The sequence below is a fragment of the Pleurodeles waltl genome, chromosome 4_2, assembly GCF_031143425.1.
Source record: "Pleurodeles waltl isolate 20211129_DDA chromosome 4_2, aPleWal1.hap1.20221129, whole genome shotgun sequence".
NCBI classification, from domain to species: Eukaryota; Metazoa; Chordata; class Amphibia; order Caudata; family Salamandridae; genus Pleurodeles; species Pleurodeles waltl.
The window spans coordinates 383,243,772-383,270,604 of record NC_090443.1 but is presented as its reverse complement, the minus strand read 5'-3'; the positions used below and the strand labels follow the sequence as shown (position 1 = coordinate 383,270,604).

General features: G+C 49.5%; 1 protein-coding gene across 1 annotated transcript in view; it reads right to left on the bottom strand.

Annotated features, from left to right (window-relative positions):
• CCDC190 (coiled-coil domain containing 190) overlaps positions 1-26,833 on the bottom strand; it is a 132,496-nt gene that overhangs the window by 67,032 nt on the left and 38,631 nt on the right. The window contains exon 3 of the mRNA XM_069231506.1: positions 15,069-15,195. Within this exon, the coding sequence (XP_069087607.1) occupies positions 15,069-15,195 (127 nt within the window). The remainder of the gene's footprint in view (positions 1-15,068; positions 15,196-26,833) is intronic.

The following is a 26,833-nucleotide window of genomic DNA, read 5'->3' as shown; positions in this document are numbered from 1 at the left end:
CACTGGGTGACATTGAGAAAGTCGTTCCCTGATTAAATTATAGTTCCGCAAATGCTATCACGCATCACAAGAACAGACTTCTCGGCCCATTAACAACTCAGATCTGCACACCAATCCTATGTAACCTGCATAAAAATACAGCACGTTAGGTTGTACCTCACCCCATGGGTGGCAGCTGTGTTCCTGGGTGTTTCTCAGATATTATCATCCTCCAGAATGGTTCCCCATGGTGTCTGCCCCACAGCAGCGGGTCATCTGAGCAGCTTCCTCCTTTACCCGGGTGACTGCATCACAATGTACAGTGCTGTGTCAGCCTTGGGGAGCCACTCTCAGCTGGGGACATTTGTTGCCTCATAAAGCTCGGGCACATAGTTAGAAGTTCTCTACTGAACACAGATAAAAAAAGGGGTTTAATTACTCTCCCGTCATGATATTTTAAACGGTTATGTTTTAATAAGTGCCAATATAAGTTTATGGCGCTAACTGGTACTCCAATGAGATTTGTGGGAAAAAAACAGTTTTTTGAGACGGCCTAAGGCAGTTATACGCTTTTAAACAAACTGACAATGACTTGTCCATTTTGTTTTACCTACTCAAAACTCGTTTACGCAGAGACGTGAATTAAAAGTAGTGTGGAATTTGCCACACTCGGAAATTACCGGATGCAATGACTGTTAATTTACCGGGGAAAGACAGATAAATAATGAGACACGCGGATATTGACGTCGAAATTACTCAAATCCATATGTTATTCTCCATTCGCAGCCCGCAGTACTGGATTCCATCAGTGCGTGATAATCATCTCATAGGCCTGTCTCCGGAGCACTAGAAATCGATGCCAGTGCCCCAGATTTTTTAGATGGTCCAGAAAACCGTGACCTAGCAGATGTTTTCTTGAAGAGAGGAATAGATAAGAGGTGAGGGGTGGGGAGTGGGGGGTGTAGGTTTTGCCTGGATGAAACTTCAAAAGGTTTCCTTTTTGGAAACAGGACATAGAGAAATTGTATTTTGTCAGAAATTATTATGTTTCCTTTTTTATTTTCCTTTAGAGACGCTGATTTCGTCACGTTAGATACTCTCAGAAGGTCGAGGTGCTGTAAGACAGAAAATAATGTCAAAACACAACTCAACTTCATAATCAATTTACAGTGGCTCGTGGTGTGATGTGACAGTCAACTAAAGCATATTGTGCCAAAACAAAAAGTGTGCATGCTTCACACAGGGACTCGTTGTAATGAAGAAATCATGTCCCTAGGAACCGTACCCATGTGTAGTCCACCGTGGACCCTCTGATCAGGGATAAGGTTTCGGGGGCCAACTGTATATAAGAAAACATAGTTAAGAAATAGGTGCTAGCGCCGAGCACCGGAAAACACCAGAACAAATTAAGCTCTCTAAGGGGGACGTGGTATTGCCAAGGATGAATTAGGAGCCTGGGAAGTAGATTGGTCTGGCCTTGAGGAGTAGAGGCAGGGAGAAGTGGGGCAGCCAGGCTGGGGCAGATGAGGCAGTTGGGTTTGCTTCAGGCATGGAGGTGAAAGGGCTGATGGGCTGAGCATCATTGGAACCTGGGGCAGACACAAAGGTGGAAGGTTCCTTACACCAGCAGAGCAGAAAGGAATTTAGGACCTGATTTAGAGTTTGTCCGATGGTATACTGTTGCACAAACATGGCAGACATCCGTTCATCTTGTTACAAGTGCCATGCGATACAATGATTGTGATGGAGTAAACCCTCCACCATACTCGAAATCAACCTTCAGTTGTTCCCTGGCGATCTACCGAGGAGGCTTTTTTCAGGAACCTCAACATAATCCTTGGGCTCAGAGAGCTGCTAGGCAGTGCCATTGATGTGAAACTTAATAAGAGCTGTGAAGGTTCTAATTTAAACTGAGAAAATGTTAAAACTCTGTATCTGAAGGTAAAGATGATTTATAGATATGTTTTATAACATGACAAAAATAAGCAAAAGTTATTTAAGCAAAGACTTTCAAGAGTGTTATTCTGATGCAACTCGTTGTAATACTTTTTAATGTAATGTTGTTTTTAAAGACTACCCTTTTTAGGGGTGAGGGAAATTTCTGTGACAAGAATACCTCCGCTTCAACATCCGAGCAACCCTTCAGGTGCTAAAAAGAAGCATGGAAGACACATGCAGTACCTGCAAACCCTAAACAAATAGTCTTGTCTTAATACGTGTTAAAAAGACCAAGAGCCATCCTTCTAGAAGAATGTACGCAGCTGTTTAAGTATGTTTCACAAGTCCCATATAGTTGATGCTTGAGGATAGTGAGGGCAGCACCACTGTCAGCAGAAGTTGGAGTGACTTTAAAGAACCACTGAAGAAGGGTGAAAAGGCAGGCTGGTGAAGGCCTTCTATTGTGGAACTGCCACCGCCACCACCCCGGCCCTGCCCCACCCCACCCACCACACACACAACAGCTTCTCCCAGCCGGACCGCTGATTAGTCCTTTGCGACTCTGAGTATTGTCCCACGACACTCATTGGCTCTAAAACCGCAAGTCAATTACAGATGAAGTAAACTGAAACGTTAGTGTATAACCAGTCCAAATTCACTAGGATCGAACTATTTGACAAGTTATTTCAATTACATTTATTCTTTGAATACTAAGGTCATACAAGGGAAAAAGTGAAGTTAATGAGAACGTTCATTTTCTCCCTCCGACCACCACTTTCAACACGGCTGTACATGCTCTAAACACTTCTGGTCTGGACTATTGCAACTCCTTGTATTTGGCCTTCTATCCTATCTTTTACAGCGACATAAAATAGAACAAAACTCCACTGTCCACTTAATTTTAAACAGACCTCAATGGCAGCCCATCTCAGTAGATCCGAGGAAGCTTCCCTGTCTTCCCATCCACATGCAATCTACCTCTAAAGTAATGTGCATAGGTTTTAAGTCTCTTGCTAATAAAGTTTAACAGCTTATCCAGGCTTACCATCCTGCTTGCCTTCAAAGGACTTCAGTTTTCAATCTAATTTGCCACCCACCCCGATCGCGTACTGGAGGTCACTCCTTCTGCTTTTTGGTCTCCAACCGGAGAAATGATGCAACTCCCCTTCAGAGCCATTATTTGGAAAGGAAATCAAAACCTGGCTATCCAGCACCCTGTACATTTCTCTTTTTTGAGTATATTCCATAGTTTTCAGCCTTGGTTGCCAGAGTGCCAGAACCCCCTATTTGGTTAGCAGTCATGATATACAAAATTCTCATTTGTTCATTGTCATTTATTCACAGAGAGAGTTTATGCTGCTCTAAAATGATCGTCTGGCCAGAGATATAATTGACCTGGCTGAATAATGGATCTGCAAGAAAATTTACAATGAGGCCCAGGTTAAATTTCCTCCCTTTCTCAGCATGTCTCCTGAATTAGTACTTACTGAACGTAGAGGTCTCTGGGCTTCATTTACTATTTGCCAACCAGCCTACTACTATGATAGTGCAATACGCGCTCTGCCATCCCAGCTATGTCCAGACTTCTGAATTCAGAATTATCCAGAATTTTTTGCCATTTGCACAGATATTTTCCTGCGTCCATGGCGGTACCTGCTTCGTAGGAAACAAAACTGTGGCAGCATGATGTGGAGGCATCACGGACCAGTTGTCACATATGTGTTTTTTTAAGACGGCAAACCTCCAAATCAAGGGTTCATTTTTGGTAAAAAAATATCTAATGTCCGACCAGCACTGAATGTTTTATCCAATTTACACAGAACAGGCATAATCCTTTATGCCAGGTGAATTCCGGACATATGAGAATACAGGGGTTCACTAGGACCTTAGTTCCCTAAAATTACTCTTATTGTCCTAGATAAAAAGTTAAAAACCCAAAGTTCCATGGTACAAATATAAGTATAAATATATTTATTAAGATAATTCATAAAGGCAGTACCATGCTCAATACTGGAAGTACAGTGACATGAGTGAAACAAAGTGTCAATGTAGTGTCACATAGGTTCTCAATATCCTAATGAGGCTACTGGATTTGAGCAGAAGAAACACCTGAAATGTGGGGTACTAAGTACAGTTCCACACCATGTGACACCTGTTGGCCTAATCCGGGTATTCCGGCTAACTAGCAGCACCTCATCTCTGCACAAGAGCTGGGATGACTGTGGCAACCAGGCGCACGGCAAGAAAGACTCCTCAGGGGAATCGTGGTTGATCAGATCTCACCACTTTCTCTCGGTTACACTAGTCTCACACAGGCAAAGACAACAGTGGCAGAGTATAGTTCAATAACAATTTATTGAAGTAACTGCACCTTAGATTAAATGGCATATTGCAATGACTAGGATGATAAAACACACTAAGAGCAAAATTGTGACAAGGAGTGCGAAACACAAAAACAGTCCCACCATACTGTCACTAGGAGTGATATATATCTTTCCTACCTAAGCTATGTTACAGCACATCATGATAAGCCCTAATTCGCCTTCAGGTTTCCCCCCTGGGAAGACATCCCACATAAGAATGTGTACGTTCTTGTGAATGTTGCAGGCACAGCGTACCACTTTTGCTGGCAAACGTATCTGACAGCAGTCTTGGGCAAAGCACAGAGTGCAATGCTAAGAAAGTGATGCTTTCCTAGGCAAAGGAACAAATAGATAGAGAAAATAAAACAACACTGCAAATATGGCTATTGCTAGAAAAAGAAAGCAATGCTGAATAAAATATAACTGGGCTAAAGTGCACAATGGCAGGCCTAGTTTGCTAAAATAAAGGGGGTCATTCTGACCTCGGCGGTAAAAGCCGCTTACCGCCGGTCAGAAGGCCGCCACAATACCGCCGCAGCCGCGGTCAGCCGCCACGGACATTCTGACCCACAACTGCAAAACCTCCAAAAATCCGCCCTCCACTGCAGTCCGCCACATCAGCGGCCAGCGGTAAACTGGAGAAGACCAAACCTCCACCGCCACGCCAACAGAAATACGCCCATCCCATTATGACCCGCAAATCCACGCGGCGGTCATTCAACAGCGGTATTCCATTGGCGGTACACACAGCCGCGGTCAAAATACACACACCTTTACAAACCCCTACCACATTGGACAATTTGAAAGGCACACACCTGAAACACATACACACACCACTCCCACACATCCAATGCCATATAAAACACACACCCACATCACCCACAAACCCCTACCAACAAAAACCAGAGACGAAGGAGAGAGAGACACATCAGAGAATAGATAGCCAGACACACAGAGGCACACCACAACATCACACACACCACATAGAAGCACAAAGCACCACACACCAACACACACATCATCACATACACCACCCCACACCTCATACACACCACCCCATGGCACCACAAAGGCACCCACGCTTTTCGGACCAAGAACTCCGGGTCATGGTGGAGGAAATCATAAGAGTGGAACCCCAGCTCTTCGGCTCACAGGTTCAGCACACCACCATAGCAAGGAAGGCGGAGCTCTGGCAGCGGATCGTGGACAGGGTCAACGCGGTGGGACAGCATCCCAGAAATAGGGACGACATCCGCAAACGATGGAACGACCTACGGGGGAAGGTGCGATCGATGGTCTCGCGACACAACATCGCAGTGCAGAAGTCTGGCGGGGGACCCCCACCCACTCCACCCGAATTCACAGCATGGGAGCAAGAGGTACTCAACATCCTGCATCCTGATGGCCTCGCTGGAGTACACAGAGGAATGGACTCTGGTAAGTACAAGGCCAACCACTTCACCCCCCCCCAGCATGCTAACCCCCACCCTCACCCCCAACCCCCCAGCACACATCCTCCCTGAGAATGTCTCTCCAGCACAACCCACCCAACACCAACCCCTGCATGCCATCCCCAAACTATGGACACCCATCACCTAAGCATGACCACTGCACATACCCATCCCCCCCCCCACAAAACACCCTCACAACACCTCCCCCAAGGGAATGCCAGCACTGGGGGACAAGGGCACCCATAAAACACAAGCTAATGCACACACAGAAACAATAACCATACCCTCTTACCCCATGCAGGACCCGAACGACAACACACCGGTCAGGAGGGACCAGAAATGTCCATCCCACCCCCGGAACAGGCCCCTAGTGATGACAGCAGCTCTGTCGACCTGGACCCTGATGACCAGCCCGGACCATCGGGGACCTCTGGGCAGTCGGTTCCCCTCACCCAGACACAGGCCACTGCAGACCCAACCCCCTCTGGGAACAACAGCACAGCTCCCACCCAGCGGGCCCATGCCTCTGTCTCTAGGACAGGTCAAGCAGCGGTGTGTCTACCACTACAGGGCCCCCAGGGTAACCCACCAACCCAACAACAACAGGGACCTGGGGGCAGTCGGAGTGGGCACACCGTCCAGGGGACAGAGGCCCAGGGAAACAGGGCAACTCGGAGGGCTGCTGTGCGACAGGGGGGGGAGGAGAGGCCCAGGGAACCCACTCTCCAAGAGGCCCTCACCACCATCATGGCAGCCTACCACCACTCACAAGAGACGACGGCGACGGTACTGGCCAGGTTCCAGGAGATCCAGGCACAGCAGGAGCAACGCTACATGGGGTTCAGCGACCAACTCACCAACATCTCAACCGCTATGGGGAGCATAGTCTAGGCCCTGAACCGTATAGAGGACACGTTTCGGGACCATGTGGCATCACACAGGGCCCCTGTCACTAGCCAGGAACAGGAACAGCCTACCACCTCCGCCGGCGCTAGTGGACAGGAGGCCCCACCACAACGACAGCCCACCAGAACCCCACCTCCTGCTGAACAACAACCACCCCGCAAAAGGAGCCTGAGATCAAAAAAACCGACAGAGTAGGATGTCAAGACCCCCGCCAGCATCACATACCCCCTGAAGTCCTCCCACTGTTCAACATTGCCACCCTGTCAAACCTTGAACCGCCCATGCTCCATCCTGCCACAGGCATATGGACAATGCACCTGTGAGACTGAGAACTGGACTCTGCCATGGACATTACTCCACCCCCACCCATCACTGTTTCACTATCATGTACCAATATCTATGCATTAATAATAAATCACACATTGCACTGAAATCAATCAGGACTCAGCCTGTCTTATTTACAAATGTATGACACATTACATATCAGTTACGTATTTTTAACATTGTGAATTACAGATACCGAGGTAACTTAGCATTAGTCCATGGGCCAACCAAGCCGAGGTCACGCAGTGGCTCATACAGCACAGAAAAGGGAAGGGAAAATCAAACATCATGTTTATAGTTCTGGGGGGAAATCGACAAAGTTGAGATGCAGGAGGCTTTCAGGAAATGTAAAATGGCATGGGTGATTATTACCTGTGTGCTACTGGAAATACTGTTCTATTACTCTGTCCCTGTTGTCTGTGTCGTCCTCTGAGTCTTCCTCCTCTTCACTCTCCGCAGGCTCCACAGCTGCTTCAACACCACCATCTGCACCATCCTCCTGCAGGAAAGGAACCTGACGTCGCAATGCCAGATTGTGAAGCATACAGCAGGCCACGATGATATGGCACACCTTCTTTGGTGAGTACATCAGGGATCCCCCTGTCATATGCAGGCACCTAAACCTTGCCTTCAGGAGGCCAAAGGTCCTTTCGATGATCCTCCTAGTTCGCCCATGGGCCTCATTGTACCGTTCCTCTGCCCTGGTCCGGGGATTCCTCACTGGGGTCAGTAGCCAAGGCAGGTTGGGGTAACCAGAGTCACCTATTAGCCACACACGTTGTCTCTGTAGCTGCTCCATCACATAGGGGATGCTGCTATTTCGCATAACATACGCGTCATGCACTGACCCTGGAAACTTGGCATTTACATGGGAGATGTACTGGTCAGCCAAACAGACCACCTGGACATTCATCGAATGATAACTTTTTCTGTTTCTGTACACCTGCTCATCGTCTTTTGGGGGTACCAAAGCCACATGGGTCCCATCAATGGCACCAATGATGTTGGGGATATGTCCAAGGGCATAGAAATCACCCTTCACTGTAGGCAAGTCACCCTCCTCTGGGAAAATGAGGTAGCTCCGCATGAGTTTCATCAGGGCAGACAACACTCTGCTCAAAATCTTTGAAAACATAGGCTGAGACATTCCAGATGACATGGCCACTGTTGTCTGGAATGACCCACTTGCCAAAAAATGGAGGACTGACAAAACCTGCACCAGAGGGGGAATCCCTGTGGGTTGGCGGATGGGGGACATCAGGGCTGGCTCCAGCTGGGCACACAGTTCATGGATAGTGGCACGGTCAAGTCTGTATCGAAGTATTATATGGCGTTCTTCCATTGTCGACAGGTCCACCAGCGGTCGGTACACGCGAGGATTCGTCCTTCTCCTCGCAAGTCCCAGCGGACGGTGCCTAGGAAGGACAACATGGAGCACAGAGTCAGGCAAACCACAGGTACGTACAGACAGCTTGCACAGTTAAAGAATGGCAATGGGTTGAAAGGCGTGTATGTGTGGCAATGCAAGGCCTAGGCCTGTGTGTCGCAGTCAAAATTAAGCCATGTAGGCCCTTGAAATGGCGGCTGCCTGACCTGTGAAGTGGGACAATGGGATGTGAGGTCAATGCGCTGGCGGTGCACACCATGGCGGTAGGCGGTCGAAGACCGTGGCGCAAAGCCGCATTGGTTAACATTGAACCCTATGGGTTTCAGGAGCCAATGATGATGTGCGCCGGCGGTCGCGGTACGCACCGCCGCGGTACGCACCACCGCGGGCATGACCGCCATTTCCTAGCTGATTGATCACTCGAGAGCTGATCATCCACAGGAGAGGACCTATACTGCAAGTGCTGCTGTGACCTCGGTCTGGAAGTGACAATGGCTGCTGCGACTGGGAAAAGGGCCCCTGCCTTCACGTCTGAAGAGTTGGAGAAGCTCGTGGATGGGGTCCTCCCCCAGTATGCGCTACTCTACGGTCCTACAGACAAACAAGTGAGTACACCGGGTGCACATGGAATGGGCTATGCCTGTGTGGATTGGGGTGGATGTAAGTTGGTGGGGTGGGGGGCGAATGAGGAGTGCAACGCACGACAGATGAGAGCATGTGCCATATGGCAAAGTTGGTGGGGGGGGGCAATCACATCTAACATGCAGGTCATTGATGATTTCCTCCTTTCCACCCTGTACATGTCAAATAGGTCAGCGCCCATCAGAAGATCGAGATTTGGCGTGCCATCGCCAAGGAAGTCCGGAACTTGGGGGTCCACAACAGACGGGGCACACACTGCCGCAAGAGGTGGGAGGACATCCGCCGTGGAACAAGGAAGACCGCAGAAACACTGCTGGGGATGGCCTCCCAACCTAGGAGGGGTGCCAGTCGCACCATGACCCCCCTGATGTCCCGGATCCTGGCGGTGGCCTACCCTGAATTGGATGGGCGCTTTAAGACATCACAGCAGACACAAGGGGGTGAGTATCAGCACATTCTCCTATCTTTCTGCGCAGTGGAGGCGTCTGGGTGGGGGAGGAGGGCTGTGGGTGACATTAGGCCAGGGCGCTTTCTGTAGTGTAGTCCTCTCCCTTAGGCATGGCCCTGTGCCCCCGGCCCCCACCTCTGTAGGGTGACAAGTACAGCCATTGATGGTCCAGCATCACCCATGTGCGCGTTTGACGTCTCTTGGCCTGTTGTCCTAGTCAGTAGTATTGAGTAGTGTACCCCGAATGCGCGGCTTAGTGCATGAGGCTCCTGTGTCTGTCCTCTCCGCCAACGGTGTTGACATTGCATGCACTCAACCTGGTCTTCTTTTTTCTCCCCCCACCCTTTCTCTTCATCTTCTTGTGCATGTGTGCATTAGCATCATCAGGCGGAGGAGATTTGGCATCGGAGCACGAGGGAGCTGCAGGACACAAGGCCCCGGTGGGCCCAGGAACAGACACCGAGGGCACCAGTGATCCGGAGGGCGAGGGGAGCACCACAACGGGGACCGGTGGTGACACCAGCGACTCAGACACGTCCTCGGATGGGAGCTCCCTAGCGGTGGCGGCAACATCCGGGCCCCCCGCCTCTACAGGTACAGCCGCCACCCAGCGCACCAGCACCGCCCTCCCAGCAGCCCCTCAGCCTACGCTCCGTGCCCGCTCGCCCAGGAAGGCGCGCGTCTCCTTCGCCCCAGGCACCTCAGCCCCTGCCCCTGTTGCCCCTGCTGCCCTCAGTGCGGAGCTCATTGACCTGGTGAGGACGCTCATTGTTGGGCAGACGACCCTTTTGAATGCCATCCAGGGTGTGCAAAGGGAGGTGCAACAGAGCAATGCGTACCTGGAGGGCATTCATTCGGGTCAGGCTGCCCATCAACGAGCGTTCACTGCTCTGGCCTCAGCACTGACGGCAGCCATTGTCCCTGTTTCCAGCCTCCCTCTTCTTACTGCCTCCAGCCTGTCTCTGTCTCCTGTTCCTCAGCCTATCCCATCCACACCATCAGACCAGCCTGCACACACCTCAACACCCAAGAGCAGCTCATCCAGACACAAGCACCACAGATCCCACAAACACTCACCCAAGCAACACACAGATGCAGACATTCCAGCAGTCACAACCACCTCTGTGTCCCCCTCCTCCTCTTCTCCCTCCTCCCTCCCTGTGACGTCTACACTCACACCTGCATGCACCCCAACATCAGCCAGTGCTTCCATCACCACCTCACCCTCCAGTACAGTCCACACTCGTGCAGTCACCACCCCCACTGCCATTTACACGTCCCCTGTGTCCTCTCCCACTGTGTCTGTCACCCCCTCTTCCAAGACACACAAACGCAGGCAGCCACCCACCCAACAGACATCCACCTCACGACAGCCTACAGCACCAGCACCTTCACCCAATGACAGCACACCTGACTCTCCTACAACCACATCCTCTTCCTCCACTCCCATCACCACTTCTCCTACCCTTTACCTTGGACCTAAAAAGCTTTTCCTGGCTAATCTTGACCTCTTTCCCTCCGATGAGCTCCCCCCTCCATCTGCAAAGAGTCCCAAGAGCACCGCAGCCACCACCAGCCCAGCTTCGAGTGTCACTGTTGTGCATGGGTTCTAGAGTCCACCCTTTGCCAGCAGTGACACATCGATCAGCAGCAAGGACACGTCCAGCCCCCCCCCCCGGCAAGAGGACCCGCAAAAACAAGGGCCGCCGTGCGAGGACTGACAGGGCTGCCCCCAAGGAGCAATGTGCGGCCACTTCACCAGCCACACCATCTAGGGGAGGCAAGGGCCCGAGAGCCCCATCAAAGGAGCGGAAGGGCAGCAGGAGCGCGGAGAAGGTGGACCCCACATGTCACATCCCAGCTGGGAAGGAGGACACTAAAGAGGCCAGGAGTCCGTCCCCGAAGGGTCCAGAAACGTCACGGTCCGAGGGCGACTGAGCAGGGAGTCCAGGCCAGGTCTGGCTCCCTTGACCTGCTGGATGAGCACCGCTGAACAGGGCCCGCGGTGCAGAAGAGCACCGCTGAAGAGGGCCCCGCCGTGAAGATAGGCACCGCTGAAGAGGGCCTGCCGTGCAGAAGAGCACCGCTGAAGAGGGCCCCGCCGTGAAGATAGGCACCGCTGAACTGGGCCCGCGGTGCAGAAGAGCACCGCTGAAGAGGGCCCCGCCGTGAAGATAGGCACCGCTGAAGAGGGCCCCGCCGTGAAGATAGGCACCGCTGAAGAGGGCCCGCCGTGCAGAAGAGCACCGCTGAACAGGGCCCCGCCGTGAAGATAGGCACCGCTAAGAGGGCCCGCCGTGCAGAAGAGCACCGCTGAAGAGGGCCCGCCGTGCAGAAGAGCACCGCTGAAGAGGGCCCCGCCGTGAAGATAGGCACCGCTGAACAGGGCCCGCGGTGCAGAAGAGCACCGCTGAACAGGGCCCCGCCGTGAAGATAGGCACCGCTGAACAGGGCCCGCGGTGCAGAAGAGCACCGCTGAACAGGGCCCCGCCGTGAAGATAGGCACCGCTGAAGAGGGCCTGCCGTGCAGAAGAGCACCGCTGAAGAGGGCCCGCCGTGCAGAAGAGCACCGCTGAAGAGGGCCCCGCCGTGAAGATAGGCACCGCTGAAGAGGGCCCCGCCATCTCAAGCACCGCTCCGCTGGGCACCGCCGTCTCAAGCACCGCTCCGCTGGGCCCTTCATCTCAAGCACCGCTCCGCTGGGCACCGCCGTCTCAAGCACCGCTCCGCTGGGCCCTTCATCTCAAGCACCGCTCCGCTGGGCAACGCCGTCTCAAGCACCGCTCCGCTGGGCACCGCCGTCTCAAGCACCGCTCCGCTGGGCCCTTCTTCTCAAGCACCGCTCCGCTGGGCACCGCCGTCTCAAGCACTGCTCCGCTGGGCCCTTCTTCTCAAGCACCGCTCCGCTGGGCACCGCCGTCTCAAGCACCGCTCCGCTGGGCACCGCCGTCTCAAGCACTGTTTATGGTTCACTGTGCCCACCATGCCTCCTCCTTGACCAGTGGAGACTGTCATCCACCTGATGGACTGTGGCTTTGCACTCCCCAGGATGGTACAGTGGGCAGCCCACCCACTGTAGAGACATTGAGAGACTGTGGCTTTGCACTCCCCAGGATGGTACAGTGGGCAGCCCACCCACTGTAGAGACATTGAGAGACTGTGGCTTTGCACTCCCCAGGATGGTACAGTGGGCATGGTGGCTCCTCGTGGATCTGGCGTCGTGGACTCATGTGGCTGTGGTGCCCCCCCCTTCCCTTCCCCCTGAGGTGCCTGTAGTTTTTACATCTGATGCCCCTGCAGTGTTCTCTCCAAAGGACTCAGGTCTCCTGTGTGGGCTTTGCCCTTGTTTCTCAAAACTTTGGCCCACGGACATGATGAATTCGTAGGATGTGCAGGACTTGTTACTTCAGTTATACACTGATGTGTATATCATTTGTTTTCTTGTAAATATCTTTCATGGTTGTACGATAATTTTCAGGAGCTTTTTGGTACATAAATATTTATTCCAAATTTGATTATGTCATAGCATTTTTCAGGGGTGTTTGGGTGGTGTCACTGTGACTTGTTGCTCTGCATTGGTGTGTACATAGTTGGGGGGGGGGGGTCGCATATGTGTGTGGCCGTAACCTTTCATCCTCCCCCTCCTGTGTGTCGTAGGTGCAGTACTCACCGTTGTCATCTGCGCCGGACTTCGTACTCGTGGTAGATGAGAAGGTAGACGAGAGCAGGTAGGATGTTTAATTCGGGTTCCATGCTGTCCTCCTTCCTCCTGGAGTGCGTAGTGGTGTGCGTTTTCCCGTTCGTAGTCTGTTTCCGCCGTGTTTTTATCGGCGGTGCTCCCGCCACGGAAAAGGTGGCGGATTGGTGAGTTGTGATAGTGTGGGCGGTACATTGTCTGCTGCCTGGCTGTTGGCAGTGACCGCTGCGCTGTTTGTTTGTACCGCCGTGGCGGTCGGAGTGTTAAAGTGGCTGTCTGTGTTGGCGGTTCCCGCCAGGGTCAGAATTCCATTTTTTTGACCGCCAGCCTGTTGGCGGGTTGGCCGCCGCTTTAACACCGACCGCCAGGGTTAGAATCACCCCCAAAGTGTCTAAAATATGGCTAAAATAGCTATACAACAGAAGTGGTTGAGCTATTTTTTTCAGGCGACATAGTGACCCTGTAAATGTGTTTCAGAACTCACCCAGCCAAAGTCTTGAGTGTTAAATACAGGACCAGCTCCACACAAAGATTGCCTAGTGCAACACAGTGAGAGCGACACTGGCTAGCCCACACAGTCTTTTGCTTGCTTGTGGCAGCAAAAATGCTTGATCTTGTCCTGGTTGGCAACAGAAGCCATTTGGACTGGATGTGGCATTTATATTGCAACATCAGTGCTTATTTTGTAAATAAAAACGTGCCGGTGCCCAAAGCTCTCCTCTGAAACATGGGCTGCTGCAATTAAATGTACGAGCACAGAATATTGAGGCAGTGTAATCCTGACGCCATCTTAGGCCTCTTTAATCAATTTCCATATACTTCCTGCTCTTACAGCTCTCTCTTGCAGCTTTCTGCTTTCTCCCTTTGTGACACTTTTTTCGTTTTTCTTTCCCATATGTGTCTTTCACTCGCAGTAAATGTTTGAGGCAGAAAAATAAGTGCCAGCTCTCAAAAATAAGTACCGGTGCCCCGCGCCGGAAACCACTGGCTCAAATTAAGCACTGCCCAACATACTTCAGGAATGTGTGCATCGTGTTTACATTTACAAAAAAACTGTTCAGAAGCACATGATGAGTGCGCACAAGTCATAGCAGGCCCACTGGAATTATGAGGCAACGGAGGACTAAATTATGTGGCAAGAAAAGGCACATTGTGGCTGATATTTCACAATTATATCGTCATAACAAACATTACTAGTATTTGGGCAAACATTTCACCTCTTTAGTGCCAATTTGACAGCTCCATAAGAAAAACAGAAATTAAAAGGTGACCAGTGAACCTTTGCAAGGGATCTGTTACTGTGTTGCACCACTTGAGATACTTTTTTCAGCAACTTTTGACCCCTTTGAGCTACAAACAATTTTTCTTGATATCTACAAGTAATGCAAAGGAAGGTGGATTATGTGGCCAGTGCAGTAAATGTATTATTATGCGGGAAAAGAGGCTGCAGAATTGCATATGCCCAGGGGCCCTATAAATGAGTCAGGCAGACATCCCCAGTAACTATGTTAGGGTGGTCACAATCCTTATTTTCCTTTTTTTTGTTCTTTTTTATCTAGAGATGGGTTCTTATGCGTGCAAGGGCCGCGGGCGTAGACGGATGGGTGAAGCTATCTGGGCCCCGTTTGCACAGTGGCTAGGTAATAATTAAATCATGTTCGTAGGGGATCTATTTATTTAATCATGTTCAATTTTGGCACTTTATTTGTATTCTAAAGGTCTTGAATAGGTTATTTCATATGCCCCCTTTCAGTGGTCTTGATGTCTGCTGTAGATCGATGAAATGAATTTATGTCATGATGTGTATTTATCTAATGTATTTATTGTATTTATTCAGCCTTCTTTTTGCTTTGGTATTTGTACACTGTGCATCTTCAATAAAATAAAAAATAAAATAAAAAAAACAATCCTTATTTTCCAATGATAGTCTTACCTTTCCTCCTCTACATCGGAGCTGGCAGCAGAATTCTTCACTAGGGCGTTTGTTTGACGTCCATGCCAAGCCCCTTTCTGCCTAACGGACAATGGATCAGCGGCAAAACCTTTCTTTGTTGCAGTAGCTGCGAACAAGAGAAGAAAAAAGCAAATGTCATCCATTGACAATTGCTACATTTATTGCTTAAAAGCTTTGTTGAAAACAAACATGTGATACAATTCATACTAATCATGAGCAGGCTGTTGTGCACCATGGGCAACTTCTGGGGATATCATCAGGCAAGTAGATTCTGCAAGACTAGAGAGACACATATCTGCAAATGCAATAGTTTCCATTATCCTAGTGCGGCCCCATCACTATATGACTACAGATAATCACTGGACCAGTTTTTTCTATGTCATGATCTTCTGTGACCCCTTCAACTCTAGATGGGTCTTTAGCGTTTTTTCTGAGAACGGTGGACGTGATCATGTAGGTAAATATATATAGGTAAGTAAGTATGCATGAACTATTCTTCACTCCACTGCTACTTCCCTTGACAATATAGTGGTAGTTGGTATTGCGGAGTGATTATTTTAGAGTTGATATTTTGACCACAATGCAGTGACTCGCCATTATTGATTAAAGTGTTTCACTAGAATTCCCTTCGGCATCTGCTGCTCCCACAAAAGAAATATTTCCCAGAGGAACAAGGTCACAAAGAGGGATGAACAACCAGGGGCGGCTGCGCCATTAGAGTGGAGGAGCGCCCCAACCCCCCACCCTCCCACCCCCCCTACCAGCAGCAGAAGCTGCAAAACTTTCATAACGAGGGGATAATAAACTATGGGGCATATTTATACTCTGTTTGCGCCGAATGTGCGTCAAAATTTTTGACCCACAATCGGCGCAAACCCTGCCCCATATTTATACTTTGACGTCCGACCCCGCGGGCGTCAAAGTTCCACCATGTGCGTCATTTTTTGGAAGGGGCAACCAGCCTTGTGTTAATTATATGCAAGGTAGGTGTTCCCTTCCAAAAAATGACTTTAAGGCCTGTGCCCCATATTTATACTCTGACGTCATTTTGACGCACAGGAGGGGGCAGGCCTTAAAAAACGGCGCACAGCCTGATGGGCGCCGTTTTTTAACGCCTGGGTCAGGGCAGGCGTTAAGGGACCTGTGGGCTCAGAAGGAGCCCAGGGGTGCCCTCCCATGCCCCCAGGGACACCCCCTGCCACCCTTGCCCACCCCAGGAGGACACCCAAGGATGGAGGGACCCATCCCAGGGAAGTTGAGGTAAGTTGGGGTAAGTATTTTTTTCGTTTTTTTTTTGTGGCATAGGGGGCTTGATTTGGGCCCCCCTACATGCCACTATGCCCAATGATCATGCCCAGGGGACATAAGTCCCCTGGGCATGGCCATTGGGCAAGGGGGCATGACTCCTGTCTTTGCTAAGATAGGAGTCATGTCAATGGAGGTTGGGCGTAAAAAAAAATGGCGCAAATCGGGTTGAGGCCTGAATTTTGCCTCAGACCTGACTTGCCCCATTTTTTGGCGCACAACCCCCATTTTCCCATACGCCGTCGCTGCCTGGTGTGAGTCATTTTTTTTGACGCACACCAGTCCGCAGTGCCGGCTAACGTCATTCAATAAATAAGGCGCCAGCATGGCGCGTTGGAATGGCGTTAGCCGGCGGTAACATTTTTAACGCACAACTGCGTTGGCGCAGTTGTGCGTCAAAAAGTATAAATATGGGCCTATGTTTATTATCCCCTCATTGTGAAAGGGGCGGGTCATCTGGGATGAGGAGCAGTGAGGGGGAGTGCACAGCACTCCCACTCCCTGTGCATGGATGTTTGGCCAGCTGTCTCGGGCCGGCCAAACACACATGCGCAGTAAGCTCTCTCCAGCCCAACAACACAGTTGCCGGGCTGGAGAGAGCCTGCACAGGCTCGCAGTCTGCCTGGGAGCGCCCTGGCTGGGCGCTCCCAGCCAATCCTGGTGCTGCTCAGAGCAGCGTCAGGATTGGCCGCAGGGCAGGCTGGGAGCCTGTGCCTACCTGCAGCCAGCAGAGGACGGGAGAGGAGCGGGGGCGCAGCACAGCGTCGAAAAGGTAAGTGTAATAAAGCAGTCCCTTCTTTGACCCATTTAAACATGAAGAAACCAATGTGTCCAGCGGTAAGACAAGTTGGTTGGAAGAATGCCAAGTGCTGGTGTCATGCATGGGGTCTCTTGAAACAACTCATTTGCTCCTTTCTTGCAGTAGTGTGAGCGCCTTATAGCAGGGTTTACTTCCATAAGCAATAATGCTCCCATTCTGGGCAGTGGTATCACCCGGACCACTAGCTCATATCAGCCTAGGCCAGCATAGGACTGGGACAGAAAATAGGCCCGGGCACGAAAATAAAAGTGTCTTTTATTAGTGAATTAGAAACCTAACAAAAGTGGACCATGTTTGCAAACTGGGACAGTTTTGAAAATGACATGCTGTATTAGTGTTTTGTTAAGTATGGAAGACTGTATTGATTGAAGCTTGTTGCAGACAAAGCCTTTTTAATACCAGCGACACTAGTAGTAAAACAGTAACAAGCATTTTCATTGCAATAGGTCTCGCATTAACTTGAGATGGAGCTATTGGCATTGTAAATTTATCACTTGACTTATTTTGCCACATTAATTGACCAATCCGGCCACATATTTTGGTCCTTTCTGCCACATAATTCCAGTGACCCTGGATATAACTAAAGGGCTATTAGGCCTACTGAAATATTTTTTTTAACAAGGCACTTTGTATCACCTCAAAATCATGCAAAGTGACACAAAGGGGTGTGCAGTCTTAATAAGGAATTTACTTTCCACTGCAAAAGTGGTTTTGAGCACTTTTTGCAGCACAAATAGCAGCTTGCAGGCCACATCATTTTGAAATGTATGCATGTGGCACCCCACCTGGGTAGCTACAAAATGGTGCTGGTGCCTTTTTGTATTTACTGATCTAAGGTTAATCGGTATATAAAAATAATATGAAACTGAACTACTTTAACAGCATATTATAAGGTGGAGCAACCGGTAGTAATTTGCAGCCTGGCCCTTCAAAAAAAAATATATGGAAAAAAGGGACCAACCAGTGGGAGGGATCAACGTGGAGCAGGCTGGGCTGGAAAGCAAAGTGGAGTTTGTGAGACAAGCCAGCACATATTTTGCTTTTCCTTCAACAAACATATTAAACTAAAAAAATGTAGCATTTAATATAGTTTATTCCATTTGTATTTGTGAAAGGTTTGAGTTTTTAAGCCCGATGATGTGTGTCCTAGCCTACATTTTGTTTCCTTTTAGAAGTCACACAACAGGACACGAAGGCACTTAGGGAATGTCGTTGCTGAGAATTCTGAATACCAATCAAAAACGTTGCTTACAGTAAATGGTCTTTGTTGTGTACCTGAAGCCTTTTTTGTTATCGTTATTCTGTACAAACACCTCACAACAACGCAGAACAGGGGCACGCTAGAACTGGGTATGCCACGGTGTGTGGCGCAGTGTGGTACAAGGAGAACCCATTCCTGGAATTCTTCACGCCCAAAGGTACAGTGTTGTGAGCAGATGTAACCGCACAATGCGGAAGACACATGATCTGCATGTTTATGCAATGATGGAACAGAACAGTTCCAGCGCGGTGACCTCAATGCCAGGTCAGGCGTTGTGGCTAAGCTTGTTCCGCGGCAGCAAGAAACGAGATGCCGGTTCTTCATGCTACCCCACGTGTGGGATGCTTTGGAGGTGCTGCTGGGGGGGCAGGAGACTTGTTCAATAAGATAATGAAGAAAGTAGGCGCTTCAAATAATGTTAGAAATAGCGTCTTAAAAATAGCCCGGCCCGAGCAGCAATTTGCGAGCAGCTGTAAAAGTTCACAGGGCCGGGCGGAAAGATGTACATACAGTTCAGGACTGATGAAATCCTTGTTACGTAGCGGTGAGCCTGGCAGAGAACAAGGGCGAGCCGATTCAAAGCTCTATGGTCGCCATGAGCATGAGCGCGAAGGAGAGACACAAAAGAAACAAGCAAGAGGGGTGGTGGGGATGGGCAGACACAAACAGTAAACCTAGGGACGGGCGAGAGGTGCTGGGGGAAAGCAATGCGAGCCGATTCAAAGCACCATGGCTGCCATGAGCATGAAGGTAAAGGAGAGGCACAAAAAAAAAAAGTAGTTCGCTTACAGTAAAACATATCCACAATAGGGCAATAATTAATGTAACAGGGTCAATCTGCAAGGCAGTAACAAAAACGCCCCAAGGCGGAACAAACACAAAGCATTTACCAACGACATCAAGGGATTTTTGGAAGTTCACTTACACGAACGCGTTTAAGTGAAGGGAGAGAGATGGGTCTGGTTAAAAGCCCACAGCATACTTACAAACCATAAAGCAGGCCCAGAAGCAGCCAAAATCCCGGCAAACCTGCTTTCCTGTGAGACCAGCCAGCCTGATTGCCCTATAGGCCAGTCCAACCTGCCCCAGGCACATTGTGGGCCTTCACAAATCCTTATAGAAACTACTCTGCCCTGAGAGCTCAGGAGCGGGTGTCATGAACCGTGCTTCTGCAGAGTTCAAACTCCTTTACCACATGTTTAGCGCAGGCATGGCAGATGTTTTTGCGAGGAAGGGTCAACAAGCTGAAGTGTTGGAGTACCTGGCTCTGAGTTAAATTAAAACGTCCTGTAGGGAACGTATCAACACGGCAAAGCCGCCATCTGGTGCAATCTACTGGAATTAGCATAATCAATTAAGAAGGCAGCTCTGCTTCAAATCTATACTGACAGACACACAGCACATGCTGAAGAAAGGATCTAAGCTGCAATCAAAGGACGATAGCCAGGGTCAGATTGGGATGAAAAATAAGCCTGGGCACCATAAAAAAAGTGGCCCACAACTGCGGATTATGCCTTTTCGCATAACAATGCTTCTGTGTTTTAAGTAGTATCAAAATAAGGAAGGGGGTGTTCTCCAAAAGAAGCATGTCTAAAAAACGGAATAATCTCACTCTAGCTGCCAAGATATATGAAGTGGTTATTGATACCTAACTTTTGTTTTCTTAACTCCAGTGAGATAAAAAAAAAAGAAGCAAACATCGCCAGCACTCCTTGTGCATGGATTAGTCCACTGAAGTGAACCACAGCTGAATATCACTGAGGTCACTTCTGTTCAGCCCCCGGTGCTTCTCAATCTGCATACATTAGCCAGCCCAAGTTAGCTTTATATATCAATGGCTGGCCAGCAGGGTGTTCGCATTGATGACTCCTGCCCTGTTTGTTAGAGAAAAGAAGGTAACAGAAGCCCATGCACCTCCTGATACAGGCCATCAGGAAGGCCACTTGGCCCCCATTGGGCTGCTGGTGGCATCTGAACGGCATAGTTCAATCTCAAATCGTCACCACCCTAAAAAGCGGCCCACAACTGCAACTCACACGGGCAGATCAGCCATTGCCCGAGTGCCCGCCTTGCCAATCTGACCCTGGCTATAGCGAAAAGCGATACACTCTCACTCGTTCTTTCTGTCTCTTTCACATGCTCTCTCAGTCTTGGTGCATCTCCCTGTCACTTTTGGGCAAAGGCTCACACCTGAAGGGGGCTCGACGGGCTGGAACGGAAACCCTTCCGAGGCCTGCCAGAAAGCACGCCAATGGGGGCGCGCAAACAAAGGGGGGACCGGAAGTGACCCCCCCCCACTCTTTCCCCCAACCCACTGCCCCATCAAGCCCTTGGCGCAGGGCAGAAATGGAAAGGGGACAAAACCCCGGATGGCCTAATGGGGGCCAAAGTATCTTTTAAGATTTATGCGCTCTATGAGTCAAAGATACACGAAGCCCAGAGGGCGTTCACAGGGGAAACCTGGCTAGATTACGACAAAGGTTTCAGGCTAAAAATGCAGGCACACCCAGAAATGGAATGGGATGAAGAGGATGTGTCAGGTTACATGCAGAAGATGCTGATAGCAAAAGAAGCTAAGAGCTGGGCAGGGAAGAGCGATCATTCCTTTCACAGGAGCAATCAGAAGGGAAGGCAAGAGAAGGTGAAGCCCTTTTACAAACAGCATCAGTATAGGCCGTGGAAGGGGATGCAAACTAGGAAAGGGGCAACAGCAGTATGTTTCAAATATGACCAGGACGTGTGCATGTGTGGGGTGGCTTGCAAGTTCAGGCATGTGTGCTCCACATGCAGAGGGAGCATCCCGCAGCTGAATGTAAAAGGGGAAGAGGAAGCAGCCACAAGAGGGACGAAGATAAGAAGAAGTAATCAGGACAGCACCGTAGCATGGTTGGGGAGAGAAGTGGAGATGGCTAGATCCCCCATAAACACAGGCAGATTGAAGCAGCTAGCCAACGAATATGATAACAAAAAGGACACAAGTTTAATGTGTGAAGGTTTTGAGGGAGATTTTAGAATCCCGTAAAGAGATAAAGTCCATAAGGTAGAGCCCAGGAATCTGCGCTCAGCAAGCGAACACCCTGAGAAAATAAGAGAAAGAAATGAACAAAGAGAAGGAGCTGGGGAGAGTAGAGGGCCCATTGAGCAGAGCCCCCTCCTCCGTTCTGGTAATATCACTCTTGGGAGTGGTCCCCAAAAAAGAACATGGCAAATTCAGGCTAATTCACCACTTATCACACCCAGAGGGCGAGTTAGTGACTGATGGCATTGACCCTGATGGCTGCACGGTGGGGTACGCATCAGTGGAGGATGCGGTAGAAATAGTTTGTGCAAAAGGCTGTGGTGCCTTGATGGCGAAAGCAGACTGAGGCCCATATTTATACTTTTTGACGCAAATCAGCGCTTGGGCAGATTTGTGTTAAAAAGTTTACCGCTGGCTAAAGCCATTCCAACGCGCCAGCCAGGTGCCTTATTTATGGAATTACGTTAGCCGGCGCTGCGGCCTGGTTTGCGTAAAAATAAATGACTCTAACCGGGCAGCAGAGGCCTAGGGAAGAATGAGGGTTGTGTAGCAAAAACAGGAGTCATGCCCCCCTGCCCAATGGCCATGCCCAGGGGACATCTGTCCCCTGGGCATGGCCATTGGGCACAATGGCATGTAGGGGGGCCCAAGTTAGGACCCCCATGCCACTTTAAAAAAATACAAATAAATACTTAGCTCTACTTACCGTAGATGGGTCCCCCATCCATGGGTGTCCTCCAGGGGTGGGCGAGGGTGGCAGGGTCCCTGGGGGCAGGGAAGGGCACCTGTGGACTGCTTCCATGGTCGTAGACCATGGAAATGAGCCCACGGGTCCCTTTATGCCTGCCCTGACCCAGGCATTAAAAAATTACTCTAAACTGGTTTAGAGTCATTTTTCAAGGCCCTCCCCCTCCCGTGCGCCATTTTTCCACAGGAGTATAAATAAGGCACAAAGGCCTTAGAGTCATTTTTTGCCCTGGAACGCCTACCTTGCATCTCATTAACGCAGGGTAGGTTACCTCGGTAAAAAAATGGCTCAAACTCCATAAATTTGGCGCTAGACTGGTCTAGCGCCAAAGTATAAATATGGAGCTAAGTTTGCCCCGGATTTGTGTAAAACAAATGACGCAGATCAGGCGCAAACAGAGTATAAATATGCCCCATAGAGTCTGCATCCAGGCTTCTCCCCATGCACCAAGAGAGTTACCACCTTCTTGGTTTCAAATTTGAGGGGGAAACATATTTCGACAAAGCCCTGCCCATGGGTTGCTCCATATCGTGTGCATACTTTGAAAAATTCAGCACATTCATGGAATGGGTGCTGCACAAACGACACCCAAGGGGCGGGAAGCTACACTACCTAGATGATTTCCTATTTGTTGGGTAGCCCAGTGGATCAGAATGTCAGAACTTATTGAAGGCTTTCCAATCTCTAGCGGCAGAGCTGGGGGTACCTCTGGCAGAGGATAAGACAACAGGCCCTACCACCAAGTTGGTATTCCTAGGCATAGAACTGGACTCAGAAGCATGCACATCCAGCATACCCCAGGACAAAGTACAGGATCTGGCAAAGGACATCCAAAGGTTGCTGAGCAAGCAGAAGGCCACACTTGGGGAGCTTTAAGGGCTAATCAGTAAACTGAATTTTGCAGCGAGAGTCATCCCACCAGGAAGGGTGTTTGCCAGGCGAATCATGCATTTGACCAGGGAGCTTGAGAAAAAGCACCACCTTGTCAGGTTGGGCTCAGGGGTAAAGCAGGATTTGAAGACTTGGCTGTCATTTTTGGAAGAATTCAATGGCACATTAATATGGAGAGAAGGCTGGGTGTCCGCAAAGCAGATCGAACTTTACAATGATGCAGCAGGCAGCATAGGTTTTGGGGCCATACTAAAGAATAAATGGTGCGCCAAGAAGTGGCAACAGACATGGGCAGCAGAGGGCCTCACAAGGAACATCACGCTCCTTGAATTATTTCCCATTGTAGTGGCCCTAACAATTTGACAGGAACAGCCGAAGGACATGAAGATCACACTGTGGTCAGATAACCAGGCTGTAGTCCACACGTTTAATAGAGGGGCGTCCCTGTGTGCAAGAGTGTTGAAATTGCTGCGTCACCTTGTAAAAGTAGAGCTAGCAAAAAACCTAGACATTAGGGTGAGGCACGTCCCAGGCATAAATAATACTAAAGCAGATGCATTCTCTCGATTCCAGATGGAGAGATTCAGGAGCTTAGCTCCGAGAACAGAACGAGAGATGACACCGTTGTCAAACAAAAACAGAAACTGCCCAAAAAACTCTGCTCGCCATGATTGGTGTGTTGTGATCCCATAGCACTCCTGACCCCAATGCAAATGAACCTGGATCCCAGATCTATTCTCTACCTTTGATCTTTCTTTAGATAGCAGCTCTCTGCCTATAGACTCCTTGGGCCTAAACTTAATGGCGTTTCCTTCTATTTCTCCTCAGCAGACCAAAGAGTTGCTTTCATGCACTCAATCTGGTTCTCCTCCGGATCCCTGCTCAGCCAAAATATTCGATCTGGCCCCGATCCCATTTCTGACTTTTTGCATAATACTTTCAGAGGTATTATTCAATCCAGCATTTTTCCCGCATGTTGAAAAAGAGCCATGGTCACTCCTTTATTGGAAAAAACCTAATGTTCATATGTTCGATTTTAAGAACTACTGCCCGATTTCTTTGCTCCCATTTCCAGCCAAATTCTTGGAAAAATTCTTAAATCTGGAACTTGTTAATTTCATAGAAACACATGGCTGCCTGGATCCTTCTCAAAATGGCTTGAGAGCTGGACACAATACGGAGACAGCACTTGTGGCAGTAACTGACAATATCCGCCGCCTTGTTGACCAGGGGGTGCTGCCATACTTCTAATGCTCGACTTGTCTGCTGCATTTGATACAATATGGCTAGTACATATGATTCAATGGTTGGAGGAGATTGGGTGGCTTTGTCCTCTGTCTGCTTTCTTCCTTTGTCATGGACAGAGTCCAGAAGGTTTCCTGTGGGGACATTAAAGCGGATGCCTTTACTCTTCCCTGGGACGTTTCCTAGGGCTCCACATTGAGTCCGACCCTTTTTAACATCTATGTGGCACCTTTGGCAGTCCTGGTGCGGCCTTTTGGCTTTGAGGTCCTGTCATATGATGATGACACTCAAATTATTGTGTCAATTTCCAACAATGTGACCGAAGTTGCAGAGTCTTTGAGGCACTGCATGTCCAGTATTGAGAAATGGATGAACAACAGCTTGTTAAACCTCTATGCTGGTAAGACAGAGGTCTTGACTTCGGTGCCAAAGACTCAATCTGGTATAGTATCTGGTGGCCTGAGGAACGTGGGCATCTTCCCACTCCTGTGAAATCTGCCAAAAATCTGGGTATTTTGTTGGACAATTTCTTGAGTTTTGATAACCAGGCTAGCCGCACTGCCAGCACTTGTTTTCACACCATGAGAATCTTGAGGAAGATTTTTTCTTTTATCTCTAAGGAGTTACGTCAGGTGGTTGTCATTGCACTCATTACGGTTGGATTACTGTAATTCAGTATACCTGAATACTAACTATACTAGTGTTAACAAGTTGCAGTTGCTCGTCTCATTTTGAAAAACCCTAGACAGGCATCAGTGAGAGAGGGCCTGCGTGCCCTTCATTGGCTGCCTCTCAGAAAGAGAATTGTTTTCAAAGCTCTATGAATGGTACATAAGGCCCTTCACTTCCGGAACACGAAACAGCTAAATGCTATGCTTCGGTGGTATACCCCACCTATACCTCTTAGGTCTTCCTTGCGCAAACTGGTAGTTGCTGCTAGATTTTGTAAAGTTAGGTGGGGTGGAAGGGCTTTCTATTTGGGGCAGCTAAGTTCTGGAACACTGGCTCTTTACTCAGTACGGTCCTAAATGAGTGCTATTGCAGTTTCTGCTGGGTCTGTGCTATCGCTTTGATGCCCTCGGGTTTAATGCACTCAAATGCCTTTAACATAACATAACATACCCTGCTGCACTAGTGATAGCAGCGGTCCTGAGTAGAAGTTATCTCCTGTGCCTCTTTCATCCCTTTCCCATCAATGCCTACTTATCACTCCAATCTTGAAATAGGATCTGTCCTTTTTGGTTTTTGAGAGTTCTACGGCATAAACTCAGCCAAAAGGCATTGGTGCGCCTTACTTGAGTACCAGTTACATTACACAAGGTCAGATTAATAAATTTTTCAGGCACATGGATATTAAGGGGCTCATTATGTACATGGCGGTCAAACCGCCATATAATGAACCACCCAAAACCCCACGGCGGAAGACACCGCCACCCCCAGTGGTAATGCTGGCGGTGTATTCCTATCCGACAGGGCAGCGCTGCTCTGGATAATGACTAGCCTTTTACTGGCGGTTCACACCGCCAGGGAAAGTCTGGTGGAACGGGTATCTTTGGGCGATTTGTGGCCCCCCTCAGGGCCACTGCACTGCGCATGCACTTGGCATGGGCAGTGCAGGGGGCCCCGTGCAGTGCCCCCGTGCAGTGCCCCAGTGCAGTGCCCTGTCGCGCAGGTCACTGCCCGATTTACAGGTAGTGATCTGCGAAACGGGTGCTGCTGCACCCGCTGCAAACTAACATTGGCGGTGGCTCCATTTGGAGCTGCTGTCAATGTTACGGCCCTTTTCCCTGCTGGGCTGGCGGGGAAAACATTATACGGCCGGCGGGGTGGGTAGTCGCGCTGGCCGTCTTCTATTGACCGCCAGCGCTGATCTCGGCGGTTTTTACTGGGGCCTAAGTGATTTGCCCAGAAACACAGAATGATGAGTCAGCAACGAAAATTTAACCTGCTTCCCCAGTTCTAAAGTCAGAAGCTCTCACAGGTAGGCCACTTCCTCTTCCTTTCAGAAATAAATTAACTTTCACATGTTGCCAGAGTTTTGCAGCAAATAGGCCCTAAAGCTAGCACGGAAAATGAGTCCCTTTACTGTTTTTTTTATTTTAAAGAAAGACAGTTATAATTGTGATACAGAGGGCCCCACGCCCCTGGACACCAGTGCTGCTGCACCTGCACCAGCTTCTCCAATGAAAGCTACTGCCTTGCAAAGTGGGCTGTCATTTCTGCCCTTTACTAAAAGCCTGGGCTCCCATCTTGCTGAATTCCCCTTTCCTGGCATCTCTCTGAGTCCCAAACTAAGGTGTCTCCTCTCCTTTGATTCCTTTCTTTCTCCCATGGCCATTTCTCTAAGGCCCAGAGTAACATTGTCAAAGCAAGTGTGCACTGATCCCTACTGCCAGGAAGGAAGTATTGTAAAACAACCATAATTGGGGCTTAGTTGGCCCCTCAAAAATTTTAC